Genomic DNA, 23,083 nt, shown 5'->3' with positions numbered 1-23,083 from the left:
GCTCAAACCCTATATCCTGCACCCATTTTGATACCGTTCACAGGTTGGCATTGAGATTCTTGATAGCTGTTTTCAGGTTTATTGGTTTTATACTTAGATACAACTGGAGGCCATCAGCATACATGTGGTACCTGCAGTAGGACAAAACTGATGACACATCATTTATGTACAATGAAAAGAGTACAGGACCTAATACTGAACCCTGGGGGAAGCCGGGATGACTTTATGGTGTCAGCATGATGCATTGCTGGCGAGACACCAGGTATGAACAAAAGCAACGCACTGTACTTGGCAATAAATTTAGGCTGCTAAGTTTGGCAAATAAAATGCCGAAGTCAACAGTGTCGAAGGTTTTGCTGAAGTCTAGGAAGCACATGACAGTTGCTTTTTGTGCATCCATGGGAAGCTTCATGTCATCTGTTATTTTTATTAAGGCAGGTGTTGTGCTGTGGTATTTACAGAAACCTGATTCATATTTGTCTAATAGGTCGTTTGTGGTAGTTTGTCAGCTGGCTGTGGATTATATTCTAAGGCCTTGGGCAGTGCAGGAAGAATGCAAATAGGATGGTAATCAGAGGATACTGTGCAATGTTCTTTTTGGGTAGTGGCTTAACTAGTCCCGTTTCCAGACCCCAAAGAAAACACTTGCAGTTAAGAAGCAGTTGAGGATACATGTTATAGTAGCCAGTAGTGCATCAGTAATAAGCTCCATCATTTTCACTGTGATTCCATCATGTCCAGCATATGCTGATTTGATATGCATGGCGGCTTTCTGATGGTATTGAGAGTAACATACACATTTCTAACGAGCCACGAAAGTTTCATCTCCAGTCACGAAAGGGCTCAGAAAATTCTCACCTTCCAATTCAGTTTCATTAAAAAAAAACTTACAGGCACTATTTAGTTGTGCTGCACTGTCAGCTGTTTTGGAACTGACAGTGTGCACAGTTTCTGGTAACCCAGCATTTCTGTGAGTGTTCTGTTCATCATGAACATTTGTTCTGCCTCCACTAAACTCCCTGCACCACTTATAATACGCAACTTTTCTGCTCACAATACCTTTGCTGTTAACTGCTCTGCTTACAATACCTTCACTGTAAACTGACAGGAAGGGCATCTGGGCACTCTCTACCACAACCATTTCCAAATCCAGATTTACATGCTGACCCTGTGAAAATACGGGATACTACCAGGAAAAAGAAGAGACATATGGCTGCCTGAACATATTGAAACACTGAGATGAACAGCCCCCAAAAAATCCTCCTCTTCACACACTACAGTCACACACTTTAGAGAGGAGCTCTGGTACCTATTTCAGAACAATACTGTAGAATCACATGCTGGCAAATTCTCTAACCTGCTCAGAGAAGAAAACTAAAGTGCTGCCCTCAAAAGAACTGCAACTTGTTATTCCCCATAACAAAACATTAGTTCCCACTGCCATACAAAATTATTTCTTGGCAAATATCACCAGACACCACAGTTTATCTCCTGCCAGTCTCCTCGGTTCCTGCACCAGTTAGACAACATTGCTATAATTCTGTCATCTCTCTGTTATCATCTATATGAATTTCCTTTAGGCGTGGTCTATTATGGGTGGTATGCCTTTGCCCTTCTATTCTTATGTGACTGACAGCTAGTAGTAGGAACAGCCACAACTTATGGACTCTGAACCATTGTGCAGTTTAGCATTTTTCTTACAAACAAATCACAGCAAAAGGTGAAGAAAGTGAGAAGTTAATAGAAAAAATATCCCAGGAATGCTCAAACATTTCCATTTTCACTCACATCACATGCAATATATAGCCTACTCTCTTCACACATTGAATCACTGTCAGTTGGATGACCTATATACACTCCTGGAAATGGAAAAAAGAACACATTGACACCGGTGTGTCAGACCCACCATACTTGCTCCGGACACTGCGAGAGGGCTGTACAAGCAATGATCACACGCACGGCACAGCGGACACACCAGGAACCGCGGTGTTGGCCGTCGAATGGCGCTAGCTGCGCAGCATTTGTGCACCGCCGCCGTCAGTGTCAGCCAGTTTGCCGTGGCATACGGAGCTCCATCGCAGTCTTTAACACTGGTAGCATGCCGCGACAGCGTGGACGTGAACCGTATGTGCAGTTGACGGACTTTGAGCGAGGGCGTATAGTGGGCATGCAGGAGGCCGGGTGGACGTACCGCCGAATTGCTCAACACGTGGGGCGTGAGGTCTCCACAGTACATCGATGTTGTCGCCAGTGGTCGGCGGAAGGTGCACTAGCCCGTCGACCTGGGACCGGACCGCAGCGACGCACGGATGCACGCCAAGACCGTAGGATCCTACGCAGTGCCGTAGGGGACCGCACCGCCACTTCCCAGCAAATTAGGGACACTGTTGCTCCTGGGGTATCGGCGAGGACCATTCGCAACCGTCTCCATGAAGCTGGGCTACGGTCCCGCACACCGTTAGGCCGTCTTCCGCTCACGCCCCAACATCGTGCAGCCCGCCTCCAGTGGTGTCGCGACAGGCGTGAATGGATGGACGAATGGAGACGTGTCGTCTTCAGCGATGAGAGTCGCTTCTGCCTTGGTGCCAATGATGGTCGTATGCGTGTTTGGCGCCGTGCAGGTGAGCGCCACAATCAGGACTGCATACGACCGAGGCACACAGGGCCAACACCCGGCATCATGGTGTGGGGAGCGATCTCCTACACTGGCCGTACACCACTGGTGATCGTCGAGGGGACACTGAATAGTGCACGGTACATCCAAACCGTCATCTAACCCATCGTTCTACCATTCCTAGACCGGCAAGGGAACTTGCTGTTCCAACAGGACAATGCACGTCCGCATGTATCCCGTGCCACCCAACGTGCTCTAGAAGGTGTAAGTCAACTACCCTGGCCAGCAAGATCTCCAGATCTGTCCCCCATTGAGCATGTTTGGGACTGGATGAAGCGGCGTCTCACGCGGTCTGCACGTCCAGCACGAACGCTGGTCCAACTGAGGCGCCAGGTGGAAATGGCATGGCAAGCCGTTCCACAGGACTACATCCAGCATCTCTACGATCGTCTCCATGGGAGAATAGCAGCCTGCATTGCTGCGAAAGGTGGATATACACTGTACTAGTGCCGACATTGTGCATGCTCTGTTGCCTGTGTCTATGTGCCTGTGGTTCTGTCAGTGTGATCATGTGATGTATCTGACCCCAGGAATGTGTCAATAAAGTTTCCCCTTCCTGGGACAATGAATTCACGGTGTTCTTATTTCAATTTCCAGGAGTGTATTTTACTTTTAAAAGGCCATTTCTTCAAAAAATCACTTTATTTACAAATACAAAATTACCTGTACTTCCAAGAATAGTCAGGGATTTGAAAACATTCCTATACCACTCACATCATTGTCTTCAGGTTCGTGTAGAGTTGTGCCATGTTACAAAGTGAATCTGTCTGATACACAAACCTGCTAATAAGTAAATTGATGTAAATATGTGGAGAGTACACTGTTGCCTCTGTTGAATCAAACTCCACAGAGAAGTAACTGTACCAACAAATTTCTGTACAAGTAATGTCAGTTGTGAAAATGAGAGTAATCTGAAATGATTATGGTATTTACCCAACAATATGACAACCCTGAATATAAGATGACCCACTTCTTTTGAAGAGGTTCTGTATGAAATTTTTATTTTTAATTTATTCTGACTAATCAAATTTACAAACTGTTTTACTGATATCAAGTATCTTAAAATCCATCTAAAAAAGTTAACACTATGTACTGCAGAGAGTCATGGTGTTTTATTTAGATAATATGATAGTGATGAACGATAGCTGTGGGATGTCATTGGACTAGCACTGTTCTATATCATACTGCAAGCCCCATCCTTTTCAAAATCACCACCAGCTCATATTTGTTTTGAATTCTGCAACACATGCAGTTGGAAAATTCCTCTTTATCTCCAGCGGCTTCATTTGTGTAATTTATCAAGTAATTGGGAAGCATTCATCACATTTCTCTCACACATAGAGAACAGCAAGCTATTCCAATTCATGAAACCGTCCATGATTTGGTCCCCTGAAAGTTTGGTATGTAGAACTGGCAATCTCTAATTTATTTTTCATCTGATACCACCTACAAACATTCGACTCTGTGACATCAGATTTTCTTCCTGCTGTGACATTATTTGTGGCCTCTGTGTCACGAATAACCATTAACTCAAAATTAGTTTTGTGCTATGTGCATGAATAAATTGTGAAGTCCAAACTTATAGAGGCACATTTTCTCAACAGAGTCATCAGTTATCAATCACTACAATTTCTGTTCCTACAGCGTTAAGTGAACTGAACAATAATAATATGTCATCCTCTTGGCTCCTTACTGCTGAATCAACAGATATCAGACCACTTCTGGCTAACAGTGTGCTTCATCCTTCATTGACAACTTTCAAAATAAACAGTGCTGTCGAGCAGTTGGTGCTATACTATAATTCTTGAACCTGATGTTTCATTTATTATATTGTGTTTTGGATGTTTTGTGTGAATTTACTTATATTAGAACTAATTTATCTCCTGTAGAAAAGTATACTACTGTTGATTATTTATCCATTTGTATGCTCAGTCCAGTTCTGACTGCATTTACATTCAGGCGAACTGCAGTTTAAATGTTGTAATCTTCCACAAAAAGCAAGATATGTGGGATTATTCTAATGGTTGGTATAATTTCTCTATCTTATCTTCATGGTTTTTATGAGACATTTACGTTGGTGGCAGTGGAATCATTCTGCAGTCTTGTACCGGTAACCGATCTAGAAGCACTGCTCTCAGTTTCTTCAATGTCTTCCTTTAATACGATTTGTTGGGTATCCAAAAACTCTAGCAGTACTTGAGAATGGGTCCTACTACTGTTCTGTATGAAGCCTCCTATACAGATGAGCTACTGTTTCCCAAAATCCTCTCAATAAACTGAAGATGACCATTCACCTTCCCTACTACCATCCTCACATATTCATTCCATTTCATATCATATCACTTTGCAACGTTACACCTAGATAATGTGCGTAGCAGCACACTACTGATGCTGTATTTCTACATTACAGGATTGCTTTTCCTACTCAACTACACAGACTTAAATTTTTCTTTGTTTAACTGCCATTCATCATACAAACTACAAATTTTGTCTAACGAGGAAACCACACAGCAACCAGATTTTTGTAATTTTTTTATATTAGTGGTACACATATTTCAGAACTCAAATAATTTTTCAAAGCAATTTGATGCAATTTTCAAAAATTCTCCAGAAAATCAACTTTGAAGTTTTCAAATCATCTTTAATGTGTGTAAGTTAGGTTGATTTGTCAATATATATAGCACGGCTCTATGGTAGGGTGCTCACCTGTGAAGTCAGTGGACTCAGTTCCATTCCTAGCGGATTCAAATTTTTAAAGAATGACATGTTCTGTAAGCATTTGCATTAAGCCTAAAATACATAAAGATGGAAAATAATCAGTAAGGCTTGAGATAGGTAGCCACTGGATCAAATCTCATTTCAATAACTTTTTTCATTCTTTTCTGTTCACTTTGAATACCTACATCATTTAAATATAAATTTCATCAAATATGTGGCAATTAACACAAACCTAATTGTAATTTTAATGAAAAATGCATGTCGTCTTATTTCTAATTACATATCATACAGAAAAATCCAGTTTTCGTTACAAATATAAGTTCTTAATTACTGAAATTTCATAAAAGACTAGCAAACCCAGCAATGAAAAAAGTCATGGAATACCTCCTAACATTGTGCTGGACATCTTTTTGCCCAGCGTAGTGCAGCAAGTCAATGAGGCATGCACTCCACAAGTCGTTTGGAAGTCCCCTGTACAAATATTGAGCCAAGCTGCCTGTATACCATTTCATAACAGGGAAAGTGTTGCTGGTGCAGGATTTTGTGCACGAACTGACCTATCGATTAAGTCCCATAAATGTTTGATGGGATTTATGTCGGCTAATATGGGTGGCCAAATCATTTGCTAGAAATGCCCAGAATGTTCTTCCAATCAATCATACATAATTGTGGCCTGGTGACGTGCATTTTCATCCATAAAAATTCAATCATTGCCTGGGAACATGAAGACCATGAAGGGCTGCAATTGATCCCCAAGTGGCCGAACATAAATGTTTCCAGTCAATGGTAAGTTCAGTTTGACCAGAGGACCCAGGCTATTCCATGTAAACAGAGCCCACACAATTATGTAGCCACCACTAACTTGCACAGTGCCTTGTTGACAACTTACGTCCATGGTTTCATGAGGCCTGTGTCACACTCAAATACTACCATCAGCTCTCACCAACTGAAATCAGGACTCATCTGACCAGGACTCGATTTTCCAGTAGTCTAGGGTCCAACTGGTATGTTCACAATCCCACGAAATGCACTGCAGGCAATGATGTGCTGTTAGCAAAAGCACTCGCGTCATTCAACTGCTGCCATAGCTCATTAACACCAAATTTCACCACACTAACGGATACATTCGTCACATGTCCCACACTGATTTTTATGTGGTGTTTTGCTTGTCTGTTAGCAATGACAACTCTAAGCAAAAGCCACTGCTTTTGGTTGTTAAGTGAAAGCCGTTGGACACTGAGTTGTCTGTAGTGAGAGGTAGTGCCTGAAATTATGGATTCTTGGCACCTTCTTGATACTTTGGATCTTGGAATATTGAACTTCATGATTTCTGAAATGGAATGTCCCATGCATCTAGCTCCAACTACCACTCTGTGTTCAAAGACTTAATTCTCATTGTGCAGCCATAATCAAGTCGGAAATCTTTTTACATGTACCACCTGAGATCAAATGAGAGCTCCATCAAAGCACTGTCCATTTGTATCTTGTGTATGCTATACTTCCGCCATCTGTGTACGTGCATATTGCTATCCAATGAATTTTGTCAACTCAGTGTATATATGTCCTAATCTTCCTCCCTTTCTCCCCTCTCTTTCTACCTCCTCCTTGCCCCCTACCTCTTTTCACCTCCTCCTCCCACCAGTTTCTGAACTTGTCCCTTATTTATTGTCACTGCCAATGAAACTAAGGCTGAGAATTGAAGTTGTTTAAATGAATGGGTAATTCAAGTGGGATCATTAGTATACAGGACTGACAGACCTCCTATTACAGAATCTTTTGAGGATAGTAGCCTCAAGGGGAATATTCCACATAGTTTTACCTTTTTTTAATGGTATTCTAATCATAAGCCGTTAAGCATGACAAGAAAATGATTCTCTCATTCTAAGGAGGATCATTTTGACATCAAATGAGCCAGGATTTGATGAAGATTGTTTAAATGCATTAACCCTCAATGAACCATGTCACTGTACTTGAGAACTGGCAAATGTGATGAACTATAATCATTCTATCATATTATGAGATTTGCACGCAATGGGGAAGGTACAAAAATCAGGTGTATGGGTATCACATGTTCCAAATCAAAATCACAAAAAAACGATGGTGGCCAAATGTGCACCTCTGCTTGCTCGTCATCCATTGGTTCGTAAACAACACTGACCACTCATATCCTGTACTGTTACTGGTGACGAGAAATGATGTCTTTATGCTAACATATGGAAAAGAAGGAATGGTTGAGCCCAAACAAAGCAGCAACTTCCAGTACAAAGACCAGCATGCATCCACAAAAAATAATGATAGGCATCTGGCGGAACAGTGATGGAGGGGTGTACTACAAATTGCTTCCCCGAGATGTAACCATCACTGCTGACACTTATTGTCAACAACTGAGATGTCTTGCAGATGCAATCTAAGAACAACAAACCAGGAAGACCGCATGAAGTGATGCTATTCCATGGTAATGCCCACCTTCAGTCTGCTAAACTGCCAAAGAACACTGTACATGAGTTGGGTTCGGAATTCATTTTGCACCTATTTTTTCACTTTATCTTGCAACTTCAGATTTTAAAATTTTCCACCCTCTGTAACACAACTTTTAAGGAACTTCCTTCCCAGATGAAAATGCATTCCGAACATAGCTCGACGAGTTCTTCGCCTCAAAACCAAGTGATTTCTACAGTCGCAGAATCGAAAAGTTACCCCTGCACTGGCAGACTATTGTAAATAGTGAAGGAGAATATATTATTGATGACTAACATCTCTGTTACAAATATCTGTTGTATTTCTTAAACTTACAGAAAAATACTACACTTACGCACCAACGTAATACATTTAAAAAAATGTATAGCCTAAGTCTGCCCAAATGTTTATCAGAGTACCATACAAAAATTTGAAGTAAACCAGACAAGAACTTTTCGAAATTTTGGGAGATAATGTTAAACAATGACTTCTCTTTATATAGTAGAACAGATTTTTGGTCCAGATTATTTAAATTTTTGAGTGAATTATACATTAATTTTTCTCCTACTTTACCAAATTTACTCGAATATAAACCGCACTCAAATCTAAGCCACACCTGAAAAATGAGACTCAAAATCAAGGCAAAAAAAAAATTTTCCCGAATCTAAGCCGCACTGAAATTTGAGACTCGAAATTCAAGGGGAGAGAAAAGTTTTAGGTCGCACCTCCAAATCGAAACAAAGTTGGTCCATTGTAATATGAGACACAATTTAGATCGAATGAATGACGATACAGCTACGGTAGTAGCTTCATTTGGTTTGAATTGATTGCTTATCTTTCTCTGATCTGATAAGTACCGTTCTCTTTGTTAAGGGTGTTTACGTCACTCTATGCTCAAAATGTATTACTGTACTGTGTCACGCATTATTTGTTGCATTCTGACCTCGCGGCATGGCTTGCTTTTGTGCACGCTGCCGCCACTTACAATTTAAAAAAACCAAAGGAATCGTCTCATTAGCGAAACAATGGCAAGAGACTGCTATTTGTTGTTACTTACACTGCTGCTTTCTTTGATAATGATCAACGAGAACCAAATAATAGACTGCGTACGATAGATGTTCTGAACGAGAGTTTAGCAAAAAATTTTCTCCGTTTGAAAATCTTTGCAGACGCCTCTTTAATACGTTACACTCTGCACAGAAATTAGAGTCATCTTAGATTTAAAAATCTAGTCAATTGCCGTGCTTCATTTCTGACTGTATCACTACTAGGCATAAGAATAATACGAATATAAACATGACATGATATGTATATTCTCCCGCGTTTGCTGTTGTTTCACTCTAGTTTCGTAGTTTATTAGGCAGACAGGATTTAAATGAGATAGCAGCAAACATGAAAGAATACATGGCAAAATGTTTATATTCATATTTTTCTTATGGTGAAGAGAATACTGCAGGTGATTCAAAATTCATAAAAGTTCCTATTAGCAACTATCTCTTCTCACAGGTAGGAAAAAATTCAGAACGTAGAGTTGGTCACATTGACAAACATCCCAAACAGTCTTGCCAGTTGGATTTTCGTAGTACATTGAAATGCTGCTATATTTGAAGATGAACAATATGGAATTTGTATTTACTTCATTGGATAATGTATGAAAATGCAGTGGTTGAAACTCGGGGCAGAGAAAAAAAGGTCGTCTTCCACCTTCTTTTTTTTTTTTTTTTTTTTTTTTTTACTGACGCAAAGGTTTTGGTGCCAGTATTTATCTTCGTGCCTGCAAAGCATGCCTGTGTAGCGCTACATATATTCAACGGCAGAAGTTAGTTGTGGCGGCACCTGCCAACATTTTTCAGAACTTCCGCTTACTTTGCACTCGATTGTAAGCCGCAGGCGGTTTCTTGGATTACAAAAACCGGAAAAAAAGTGTGGCTTAGAGTCGAGTAAATACGGTATGTATTTTATGCTTCACACAAATGTTCATAAAACATGTAACTTTGCTTAAAAATGTGAATCTGCCTCGAACTGCATGCAGGCCCCCAAGTAGCAGGAGAATACTCTACCACAGAGCCACACTGCTGAAAAAGGGTCCTTACATTAGCTTATTATGCATGGTCAGTAAACTTCAAAGTCAATTTTCTCAAAAATTTTTGAGAATTGCATAGAATTGCTTTGGGGGCTGAACTGCTTTGAGGCTTTGATATTTGACGTCTATCCGCCCATGTAGCTGGGTGGTAGCATGCTTGCCTCCCATACACTAGGTTCGGGTTCAATTACCGGCCGCGTTGGAGATTTTCTTTGCTTGGGGACTGGGTGTTGTTTTGTACTCATCACCATTTCATCCTCATCATTCACTGCAAGTCGCCCAATGTGACACCGACTGAAAAAGACTTGAACTTGGTGGCTGAACGCAAGTGGGAGATCTCAGTCAACAATGCCATACAATCATACCATACCATTTCATTTCATGTCTGAAGTTAACATATCATAAACAGAAGAAAAATACCAAATCTGATTGCCGTGTGGTCTCCTTGTATGTGATCTTGCAATCTCCTATAGTCACTCAATGACTACACCTTCCCGTATACCACAGCATCATCAGCAAACAGTTGCAGATTGCTGCTCGCCATGTCCAACATTTATGTATATACAGAATAAGAGTTGTCCTATCAGATTTCCCTGGCACTCCTGATGGTACCTTTGTCTCTGATGAACTTGCCATCAAGGACAACATATTATTATTTAAAAAGTCTTTGAGCCACTCACATATCTGGTGACCTGATATGTGTTTTGGAGCTTTGTTAACAGTCTCCTATAGGTCATCGGAACCTGCAGTGGGGACCCCAAGCCAATGTTTTCTGGAAATCTAGGAAAAAGGAATCAGCCTGTTGCCTTTCATCCATGGTTTGCAGGATAACATGTGAGAAAAGACCAAATTGAGTTTTGTATAAATGTTTTCTAAATTCATGCTTCTGTCACAAGGAAATTTATTTTATTTGAACTCAGAGTATGTTCAAGAATTCTGCTGAAAACTAATGTTAAGGATATTAATCTGTAATTTTGAGCACCCATTCTTCGGTATGAGAACAATGTAACAAAACTACTGAGGCATATACGGTAAAACACCTCATTTATCAATATGAAACCAAGTAGAAGTACTGACATTAAAATATATATGAAAAGAAACACATGAATCTAAACTATTTTTAGTTCACATTATTATCATAAAACTGCACCAATCTTTACAAACAAGGATTATAAGATAAAAAATAGTGTAACACTCACTTCATGCCTACTTCTCCAGAGAAATTGACCAGCCGATTACTGCTGGAAATAAGGTGGTCAACCTCCAATGGATCAATATCTGACCCTAAAAATTAGAAACAAAAAGCAAAAGTGATAGAAGTTATTCTCATTAAACTCTACTGAACAAGTTTATCCCCACTGACACCATAACTTACGAAAATAGCCCACAAATTGAACAAGCTCATATGTATCCTCATCTCGGAAATCCAGACCACCTCGACGCATGTGACATGAAAAGGATACTTGATTTTCTGCAGAAAAAACGAGAGACAAAAATTTACAACTGTTATTTAATTCTCCCTTTATTCTAAACATTTCAAAAATGTTGTACATTCTAAATACCTTTTGTGTCACCATAGTTCATTGAGTCAACACTGCTAGCTGGATTCAATAGTATGTTGTAGAGAGCTGACTGGTCCTCCTCATACACCATGTCATAGATCGTCATATTCATTAAGTCACTCTGTAGCAAAAAAAGTATTACTTGTAATTTTAGCAACAAATCGTGGCAATACAAGTGCCATTAGCAAAGTTCTGAAATAGAAGGGTACAAGTGGGCAAGTCACAATTTTATTCTGCGCATGTCAGATGTTCCTGACACGAGCGTCATTGGTAGACGTTGACGGGCGTCCTGAACGAGGGTCATCTTTAACTTCCGTCTGGCCATTTTTAAACCGTGTGAACCATTCATAACACAGAGTATGGCTTAGGCACGTATCACCATAAGCTTCCTGCATCATTTGGTGTTTCTCTGTACAGGCTTTCTTTGAGTTTCACGCAAAATTTAATGCAGACACGTAGCTCCTCTAACTCCGCCATATCAAAATTCGCAAACTGTGCAACACAACATTCTACTCAATACAGCACTGAACAATAACTAACAGACATACAACAATGGAACTTCCAGGAGTTACACATTAAACACAGATGTGTACAGGGTGTCAAGCACATTTCACTGCAACACACCACTCACACAAAATTATTAATGTTCCAGAATTTTTTAACAGACTTCTTACACTGTCAATGGAATGTCCATTTTTCTAGCATTTAAAACACCTCAACAGACTGGACACATCTGATGATACTTTAAGACTGGGAAAACAAGCTTAGATGTGTTTTGGCAATACCTATGAATTAAGAATAAATATAATGTAGCTATTTTCCTAGCTCACCAGTTACTCTCTTCAGAATATTTGCCAAATCTGCCACACTCTCATGTTCTCACTCTTCCCTTAGTTCATAGAGATCTAGTGCCATTAAATAACTACAGGAAACAATACATTTTCAGAAGCTCACAGTGTTATGAAACAGTGGTCATTATGGTTTATCGCCAAGTATTTTTGCAGTCTGTAACTGTTTAGTTTGTAGAGAAGTAAATATTTCTATAAGTAATGTATAATTCCTAAACTGTTTCATGGATTTACATGTCCAGGGCTTATGATTACAGAGAACTGGTAGTGTTCACCAGCCTCCAACTATGAAATGCTGAGTTCACCACAATGGTACTTAGCAAAGTCTGCCTAAGTTCCCAAGATGAACTCAGTTTCATACAATCAATGGGGAATGTACAGCATATCAAATATAGCACTATGGGTGAGGTGAGCATTAACCCCTGCTAATGATAATGTACACAATCCATTGATGAAATAAGGTATTTAATTAACTACATACAGATAATGACAATTCATTTGAAGTACAAATTAGGAAACTGGAACTTACTGGTAAATGGCCAAGGAGAGAAGTAATGCTCTCAGAAGCATAAAAGATCCTTCCAGATGAGGAGAACACCATGATGAAACCATCTAATGCCTTCAACAAAAATAAAATAGGCAGCATAAATAAACAAGCAAAGAAAAAAACTGAATACACAACAACAGACCTCATTGTAAGTAGTTTACTTATAAATGAATACAATGTTTAAAAAACTATATAACAGTACATACAGGGTGTTTCAAAAATGACCGGTATATTTGAAACGGCAATAAAAACTAAACGAGCAGCGATAGAAATACACTGTTTGTTGCAATATGCTTGGGACAACAGTACATTTTCAGGCAGACAAACTTTCGAAATTACAGTAGTCACAATTTTCAAGAACAGATGGCGCTGCGGTCTCGGAAACTCTATAGTACGATATTTTCCACATATCCACCATGCGTAGCAATAATATGGCGCAGTCTCTGAATGAAATTACCCGAAACCTTTGACAACGTGTCTGGCGGAATGGCTTCACATGCAGATGAGATGTACTGCTTCAGCTGTTGAATTGTTTCTGGATTCTGGTGGTACACCTGGTCTTTCAAGTATCCCCACAGAAAGAAGTCACAGGGGTTCACATCTGGCGAGTAGGGAGGCCAATCCACGCCGCCTCCTGTATGTTTCGGATAGCCCAAAGCAATCACACGATCATCGAAATATTCATTCAGGAAATTAAAGACGTCGGCCGTGCGATGTGGCCGGGCACCATCTTGCATAAACCACGAGGTGTTCGCAGTGTCGTCTAAGGCAGTTTGTACCGCCACAAATTCACAAAGAATGTCCAGATAGCGTGATGCAGTAATCGTTTCGGATCTGAAAAATGGGCCAATGATTCCTTTGGAAGAAATGGCGGCCCAGACCAGTACTTTTTGAGGATGCAGGGACAATGGGACTGCAACATGGGGCTTTTCGGTTCCCCATATGCGCCAGTTCTGTTTATTGACGAAGCCGTCCAGGTAAAAATAAGCTTCGTCAGTAAACCAAATGCTGCCCACATGCATATCGCCGTCATCAATCCTGTGCACTGTATCGTTAGCGAATGTCTCTCGTGCAGCAATGGTAGCGGCGCTGAGGGGTTGCCGCGTTTGAATTTTGTATGGATAGAGGTGTAAACTCTGGCGCATGAGACGATACGTGGACGTTGGCGTCATTTGGACCGCAGCTGCAACACGGCGAACGGAAACCCGAGGCCGCTGTTGGATCACCTGCTGCACTAGCTGCGCGTTGCCCTCTGTGGTTGCCGTACGCGGTCGCCCTACCTTTCCAGCACGTTCATCCGTCACGTTCCCAGTCCGTTGAAATTTTTCAAACAGATCCTTTATGGTATCGCTTTTTGGTCCTTTGGTTACATTAAACCTCCATTGAAAACTTCGTCTTGTTGCAACAACACTGTGTTCTAGGCGGTGGAATTCCAACACCAGAAATTCCTCTGTTCTAAGGAATAAACCATGTTGTCTACAGCACACTTGCACGTTGTGAACAGCACACACTTACAGCAGAAAGACGATGTACAGAATGGCGCACCCACAGACTGCGTTGTCTTCTATATCTTTCACATCACTTGCAGTGCCATCTGTTGTTGAAAATTGTAACTACTGTAATTTCGAAAGTTTGTCTGCCTGAAAATGTACTGTTGTCCCAAGCATATTGCAACAAACGGTGTATTTCTATCGCTGCTCGTTTAGTTTTTATTGCCGTTTCAAATATACCGGTCATTTTTGAAACACCCTGTATCAAAAGCTTATAAGACTCACATATTTATCAGTAATAAAGCAAACAAGCTGTGAAGAATACAAGGTCTCTGAATCAAGCTCAGCTAGTAAGATTAGAAATTTGTTGTTGTTGTTATATATTTAAATTTTATTTATATCTACATCTGCACTCTGTAAGCAACAATATTGTTCACAGTGGAGGGTACCTTGCAACAGTGCTAGTAATTCCCTTTCCTATTCCACTTGCAAGTGGAACAAGGAAAAAACAACTGTCTATATGGCTCCGTACAAGCCTTAATTGTTCTTATCTTGTCTTCATCGTCCTTGGGTGAGATGCACATTGGTGGGAAAAGAATTGTTTTGCATTCAGACACAAATGTTGGTACCCTAAAATTCCAATAATGTTTCACAAATATAATTTTGTCTCTCCAGGGATTCCCATTGGACTCAGGGAGTATTTCCATAATACTCATATGTTGATCGAACCTACCAGCAACAAACCTAGCACTGCACCTCTGAACTGCTCTAATGTCTTACTTTAATCCAACCTGGCGGGCACCCCAAACACTCTAGCAGTACTCAAGAATGGGTTCCACTAGTGTTCTATACACAGTCTCCTGGATAGGTGAGATACACTTGCCTAAAATTCTCACAATAAACCAAAGTGGACATTTTGCTTTCCCTACAACCAACTTCATGTGCTCATTCCATTTCATATCATTTTGCAACATTACATCTAGATATTTTTATCAATGTGAATGTGCCAAGCAGCACACCAGCAATGCTGTATTTCAATAAAACAAAGGGCTGTTTTCCCTACTCCTCTGCATTAAATTATATTTAGAGTAAGCTGCCATTCACCACACTATATAGAAATTCTGTCATCCTGTATCCTCCTACAGTCACTCAATAATGACACTGAGCTGTACAATACACTGCATCATCAAACATCATTTTATTTTTGTATGTAGAAAGTAAGAGCGGTCCTATTACACTTCCTTTGAAGCTCCTGATGATATAATTTTCTCTGATAAACACTCACTCTTCAAGACAGCATATTGGGTTCTATTACATAAAAAGTCTTCATGCCAGTCACACATCTGAGAATTTATTTCGTTACTCAGATCTTTAACAGTCCACAGTGAAGCATCATGTCAAACACTTTCCAGAAATCTAGGAAAATGGAGTCCACCTGTTGCACTTCACCACCGGTTCACAAGATATCATGCAAGAAAAGTGCAAGCTGCATTTCCCAATAGCAATGCTTTCTAAATCCATGCTGATCTGCAGACACACTCTTTTCCACCTCAAGGAAATTTAATATTTTCAAAGTTAAAATATGCTCATGTGTTCTGTTAAGAATATTGACCTGCAATTTTAAGAATCCATTCTTTTATTCGTCTTACACACAGGAGTCACCTGTGCCTTTTTTCCAATTGCTTGGACTCTGCGATGAGCAAGAGATTCATGAGAAATGCAAGCTAGGTACAGTGTCAATGCTGCAATGCTGTGATTTCATCTGGATCTGGTGACTTATTTGTGTTCAACTATTTCACTTGCTTATCAGTGCTAGGACGTCTATTTCTATGTCCTCCATGTGGTAGTCTGTCACTCAAACATTGGTATGTCCATATGATCCTCCTGGCGGAATTTAAAACTTCTGCTTTTCCTTTTGGTGTCTTCTACCACTGCACCACACTCGTTGATGATTGATTGGATACAAACCTTCAAGCCCGATAAGTAATTTTACATGGGACCTTTATTTTCTTGGCAAGATCTTCCACTAAGTTATGATGGCGGAAGATGTTATATATTTCACGCATCGATCTTTTTATATCACCACACTGCATCCTATATTCAGTTGAACCTGTTTACCTTCAAACACTTATTTTTAAAATGACAAAAGGTGAAAAGTATTTAGTTTTTGTAGATGTCTTACTAAACTGCAGACTAATGAGCCAATTTCTAACAACCTTTTTTTTTTCCTTTTTAAATGGAACGATGATGAAATTCTCAGTGCGTTATGAGTGTTACTGACAATTCCTCTTCAAAACAGAAAGTTATCCACATTGAGGGTAGACACTTACAACATAACAGCACTTTTCTCTCTAGAGACATTTCTTTCATCCATTTTCTATGTCCCATTTAAAATCAACCACATAAAATATGTACAAAATAATTAGGCCTACTGTCTGTAACTCACTTGATTGCTGGATTCCTTACTTCTATCTACAAGAAATTGGAAGACTTCTGGCTGCCAATTCTTTGTGTCTGACCACTGGTGGTGGTTGTATTACTACTACTACTACTACTACTACTACTACTACTACTACTTATGATAATGATAATAATAATAATAATAATAATAATACTGTGTATGGCCTGGGGCAGTGAAGTAGCCATTAAAAAGTTACTGTTGTTATGTTGTCAATCAGTTCAGTTGTTGTTGCAAAATAAATAGTGAAGCAATCTCTGATCACTTGTGGCAATAATGTACAACTTGGAGAAGGCCTGTTCATAAAATGTTTAAACACATGTGATGAATATGTATCAATTTTGCTGCTGCAGATGCATGGTACAAAGTACTAAACACACCGATGGGGGGAAAAAAAATGCAGCATCACAAGATGATTAATGTAGAGTAACAAAATTTCATGAATACATTTGTCTACGTAACATATTTCAGTGATTCAAAATTCCACGATCACAGGTTAATGTAAGCATGATATACGCCATAGCAAATGTGAATCTGGTACATTAATTTCTGGCAGTGCAAGAATGTTAAATGCAAGCATGCAAAAGTGCATGCATCGTGCTGTAGACGTCTGGATGTCACTTCGTACGATGAAATTCCAATGACTGTTGCACTTGATTGGTCAGTACAGGGACAGTTAATGCTGTTTGTGCATGACACTGGAACTGTCATACGAATTGCACCCCAGATCATAACTCCAGGTGTAGGTCCAGTGTGTGTAGCACCTTGACACGTTGGTTACAGACACTCAACAGGCCTCCTCCTAACCAACGCATGGCCATCACTGCCACCGAGACAGAAACACCTTCCATCAGAAAATGCAACAGAGCTCCACCCTGCCCTCCAACGACATCCTGCTCGACACAACAGAAGTCACAAATGGTGGTGGTTTGGGACCAATCAAATGCACGCTACAGGGCAAGTGGCTCAGAGTTGTCCTTGAAGTAACCGATTTGTAACTGTTCGTTGTGTCATTCTAGAGCAAACTGCAGCTCAAATTGCTGCTGCAGATGCAGTACGATGTGCGAGGGCCATACACCAAACAAGGCAGTCTTCCCTCTTGGTGGAGTTACATGGACACCTTGTGCCCAGTCTTTTTCTGAGTCTCGTGACCACCGCTCACAGCAATCATGTACAGTGGCTACATTCCTGCCAATATTTCTGCAATACTGCAGCGGGAACATCCAGGTTCTTGCAGCCCTATGACATGACCTCATCCAAATTCAGTGATGTTGATAATGGTGCCTTTGTCGCCTTAAAGGTATTCTTGACTAACATCAACCCACCATCTCCAATCTCAAAGGTAGCTAACATTCATGACTGTTACAGAGTATATTTAAAGCAAACCTGATTTGCATTCTCATAGTGGAGCTACTAGCACCACTCTTATGCGACTGATGTGAAATCTGAATGGATATAATCTCTCAGATGTGAAACACACCTACCAACTTTCGTTTATGTTGTCCGACACCTTCTTGGTGTTGCAATTTTTTTTCCCCCGTCAGTGTACTATGACAGGAAGATGTGTGTCATACATTTCTCACACAGACTCCCCACCACATTAATGCTAGAATTTGAAAAAAAAAAATGTATTTATACGTAACTTTTATATTCAGGATTACAGTGATAAAACTAATGATCTTCTGAAAATAATTTAAGTTTCGTGACTGAAACACAATTGATCCCTTTTGTTTTCAACCCTCAGAAAATAAGATTTTATCCCTTAGACGGTAATTACCCCCAAACTGGGAACAACTGCTCTACGATTTTACTCTCCCCCCCCCCCCCCCCCACACACACACACACATACAAAAACACAACTTCCCTCCAACAATAAATTAGCTGTCACTCAAATTCTAAGTGAAGTAAAGCACAAATTTCTTTTTTCTTTAATTTAATTTAGTACTTCTTCATTAGTAATCCAATCGACTCTGGAATTTTTCAGTAGCGCCACATTTCGCAAGCTCCAATTCTTTCCTTTTCTGAATTGTTTATCTCCATGTTTCACTTTCACATCAGACTACACTGCAGAGAAATGACTAAAGAAAATAATTCCTTACACTTAAATTTGCATTAGATGTTAACATATTTCTCTCCTTTAGAAAAGATTTTCTTGCTATTGTAAGCCTGGATTTTATACCTTGCCTACTTTTGCCAACATCAATTATTTTATTGTTCAAATACTGAAACTTTTCCGCTACTTTCAGTATATCATGTCCTAATTTAATTTCCTCAGCACTCCATGATTTAATTCAACATTCTGTAATCTTTGTTTTACTTTTGTCAATGTTCATCCTATAACCAATTTTTAGGACTCTGTCCATTCCAGTCAACTCTTCTTCCAAGTTCTTTTCTATCCCTAACAGAATAACAATATCATCAACAAACTATAAAGTTTTAATTTATTTCTATATACTGGTGGACTGAGCCTTCAGTACCATTGTCTATGTGACACTGCTATTCTCACTGGAAGCACCCAGGGATGGCAAGGGAAGCTTCATTCCCAATTACTGTCTTTACTCCAATTATCACATTACTGTTTTTTAATAGGTTGACCACACACAAAGTGAACAGTGATGCTTTTTCACTCTGTACTGTCTGTGCTTGCTGCACCAAAAAGCGGAACACAGTGCTAAAAGTTTAGTTAAAAAGTTTGTTAAGTGTCCGGTGTCCTGTGATTTTGGAGTAACGCCATTCATTAATTAAATTGCTAGCTGCACCAGTTGGTTGTTTTATGTTACAATATACAGTGGAAAATTTCAAAATTAATGCTCTCCTTTGGTTGTTGTTATATTTCAAGCTAGTGTATTCATGAAATTAAGGAGAGTAACTTACTGTTCTCCTCAAACTATCATTATAGCATTATCAATAAATGCATAATTATTGTACTTTTAACTCAATCAGTCGATTCCACCCTTTCATTCCCCAAATGGGCCTGCCTGTTTGCCATAATGTCAACCCAACAATAATAACAATAATGATCTACGACCCCTCATTTTTCAAAATGCCTTCTCATAGCTGCTGGGAACAAATTTTGAACAAATAAGCCTGCTACCAATTTAATGCTCTTGTTGACACAATCTAAAACAAAATCAGTAGGTAACTCTGTCATTCTCATTCACAAAGTCTCTATAAAAAACTTAACAAACAAACCGAAACTTTGTGGTTCCTTTTCCTCTTCTATTTTTGTTGTTGTTGTTGTTTTGTTATTGTTGTTACTGCCCTCAGCCTACCTATTTTTCACAATTAACTAGCATTCAAATAAAATTTCATTCTACATTATCCCACAAAAACCAACTTGGTCTCCAGAATACTTCGGACAACTTCATCTTTACTGATTTTACCCTAATATCCTACAAACAATTTGACATTCTGGTGGTCACTGAATCATCTTAAATTTAATTTCCATTGGATGCTCATTACACTTGCTTAATATCTTCATACTTTCAGCCTCTTGCATTTTTCGTAAGCAACCTGTCTGCTAGTTCCTCCCTGCTTCAATCCTCTCTAACAGCACTTAACACTGTCCTATGTAAATATCCAATGTGACAGCTATCTCAGCTCATTTGGCATGTTGAACCCCATTTCTAAAACCTTTTTAGTTCATGAGTGAGATCACTTCATCTCTACAAGTATTTTAAAATTTCCTTTTCCTTTTTTTTAACTAACACTAAACAAGTTATACTGGTAAGAAAAACTATAGATGTAAACATTTTAAAAATTAGGATCTAAATTAAATCATAATCTTACCTCTAAAATAAGGTGTGTAAACTCTTCATTTGACAGGAAAGACGGTTTCCAGTCTTCCTGAATCTCATGTGCTCTTGAGCGAACAGCTAGTTCTTGAAAACGTTTAGAAAGAGAAGGAAAAAACACAGTACATTTGATTTTGTATAGAATTTGAATCTCAAAATTAATTAAAACATTACAATAAATTTTTTATGTGGATATGTTTATTGGAGAAAAAACAGACAGACATGAAGAAAACAGTAGTTTCTGAAATGTAGTGCTACAGAAGAAGGGCCAATCCAAATGAAGTGGTCCAATAAAAATTGAGTGCTTGACCATTTTTAAATATTTTAAATTTTTTATATGTCATTGCCCTATATTTGAGAAGTTCAAAATAGTTTTTTAAAATAATTTATCTTGCACCTTTACTGGATGGTGGCCATTTTTATTTGTAGATGCGCGACGATTTTTCAGTCAGGAGACATTAGTGTAAATCTGAATATCTCTGCACTGGGTTAAGTTACAACATTGCAATTTGCTTTATTGTTTTTAGAAAAGTTTCCTCTACAATACTGTCTAAAACACAAAATACCCTAAATTCAAAAATAACCAGTCAAAATTCCCTTCAAAATTTGGTATCCAAATTTTCAAAAATCCACTTTTTATGCCCAAAAATAGCAAACAAGGAGTGATTTATGAGAGTCTATTTTTTCCTACAGTTAGATATCATACACTACTAGCTTCATATAGAGCAAGAACACTTACAAATGATTCATTAATTTTTTATGAATTTTTGAAATTTGAAAAATTTCATTTTTTGTGAAGTTTGGGGTTAGTTATGTCAGGTGGGACTGAATATAAAAATACGACTTTTGCACAGTTTGCACACCTACATGATAGCAACATACTGTAAAAATTTCAACATTGATATCAGACTGTGAACAAAGACTTTTTGAAAATGAGGAGATAATTCACATTACTCTACAACTGATCTTATGGCTGTTGCCTGTTCATGTGTGATATTGGCGGGATATGATCAATTATTATTGAAGTAAGATACTGAATTATATACAAAAAGTGGAAACATCACTCAAATTAACATTTACATTATTCTGACATACTTAAAATACATATTTTCAATTAACATCCTTCGAGATGCGACTGTTCCTAAACCTGGTGGTGAATGTTAAGAACACATTTTTTCAGACAGCTTCTGTGACATACAATAAGACCTCCCAGTTGCTCTGGTAAGTTCAAGCACTGAAAGTTTCCATAAAACATTTGACATTGGTATCCAAATTTTGTCACTAGTAGATTTCTTGAGTGATGTTCTTGGGCCAGCAGGGTGGTAAAAATGCTCGAAAACATCATTGTTTTCCAAACTTATTCTTTCAACCTCTGCAAGCCACCACTGTCCATCATACACACATGCCGCCTTGTCATCGGTTTCTAATGTTACATATCATCGAACTAAGCTTTCTGCAATGCCAAGGAACTGCAGAAATGCTTTGTTTCTTTTATTGCTATACAGTTTTCAAATCTGGTTCGAAGTGTTGTTTTCATATGCAGAACCACTTCTTCTTTCTTCATAAGAAAATAGGCAATGCCTTTAATATTATCCTTGCAAAAGACATACATGTCCTGTACTGTGAGAAATTGGTCTGTGGTTGGTCTTTGTAGGCTGGCTTTATTTACTTCATGTTTTGTTGTACCTCCTACTCCATCACATGCATTTTTACCACTGTAAGATGCAAAAAAGTGCCATTCAGCCTCCAACCCAAAGTCTACTTTGTGGTTGCACAGATTTGGAAAATTCTTTTTGTTTTTATACTGACTACCACTTCCATCTGAAAAATATATCAGCCTCTAAACCTTGTGAAAATTTTCTTTTATGTCATTTATCACATACTTTTGAAACGCATGTACAGCCAAAGTGTTGTGCTCCAAGTAGTCGCTTAGACTCCAAATTGAAGAACTGCAAACTTCATCTCTCTCATTTTTAAAGCAGAGAATAAATGGATGCACTGTTGCCTGGTCATTGATTGACCCAGTGGTACCCTTGTATTGCATTCTGAATCACAAATGTAAAATTTTCCGCAAAATCAGTTAGCGCTATGTATTCAGTTTCATGAAGTTATGCTTTTTTTCCTTCAAAAACTTACTTTGGATTTTAGAAACATAGTGGTGGTAGTTTTTGTAAGTTATCAATTAAAGATTCCAAGTACTCTTCCTGAGATTTAACCACTGTTATCATTTCTGCCCTGTCAGTTCCATAGTTTGAAGGTAATACTGTCTGGCATTTCTTCGTCATATTCATGGAACAATTCATAACAGCTTCCTTACCAGGGCATTTATTACACAAACTCATCCTGCAGTCATAGCTGTTAGTGTCACAGACCATTAAATCTGGTAACTGAGTTTCACACCCGCAATCATCAGTCTGACATTTTGATGATATAAACAAACACGTATGGAGTG

At 39.0% G+C, this 23,083-nt stretch overlaps 1 protein-coding gene across 2 annotated transcripts in view; it reads right to left on the bottom strand.

Moving 5' to 3' along the window:
- LOC126484943 (circadian locomoter output cycles protein kaput-like) overlaps nucleotides 1-23,083 on the bottom strand; it is a 120,102-nt gene that overhangs the window by 86,202 nt on the left and 10,817 nt on the right. For both annotated transcript variants that reach the window (XM_050108547.1, XM_050108554.1), the window contains exons 4-8: nucleotides 20,627-20,718; nucleotides 12,872-12,961; nucleotides 11,495-11,615; nucleotides 11,308-11,403; nucleotides 11,132-11,216 (exon numbers count right to left, since the gene is read on the bottom strand). In XM_050108547.1, the coding sequence (XP_049964504.1) occupies nucleotides 11,132-11,216; nucleotides 11,308-11,403; nucleotides 11,495-11,615; nucleotides 12,872-12,961; nucleotides 20,627-20,718 (484 nt within the window). The remainder of the gene's footprint in view (nucleotides 1-11,131; nucleotides 11,217-11,307; nucleotides 11,404-11,494; nucleotides 11,616-12,871; nucleotides 12,962-20,626; nucleotides 20,719-23,083) is intronic.

Source organism: Schistocerca serialis, chromosome 1, assembly GCF_023864345.2.
Source record: "Schistocerca serialis cubense isolate TAMUIC-IGC-003099 chromosome 1, iqSchSeri2.2, whole genome shotgun sequence".
Lineage (NCBI taxonomy): Eukaryota > Metazoa > Arthropoda > Insecta > Orthoptera > Acrididae > Schistocerca > Schistocerca serialis.
The sequence above is the reverse complement of the archived record's forward strand: the minus strand, read 5'-3'. Positions and strand labels throughout refer to the sequence as shown.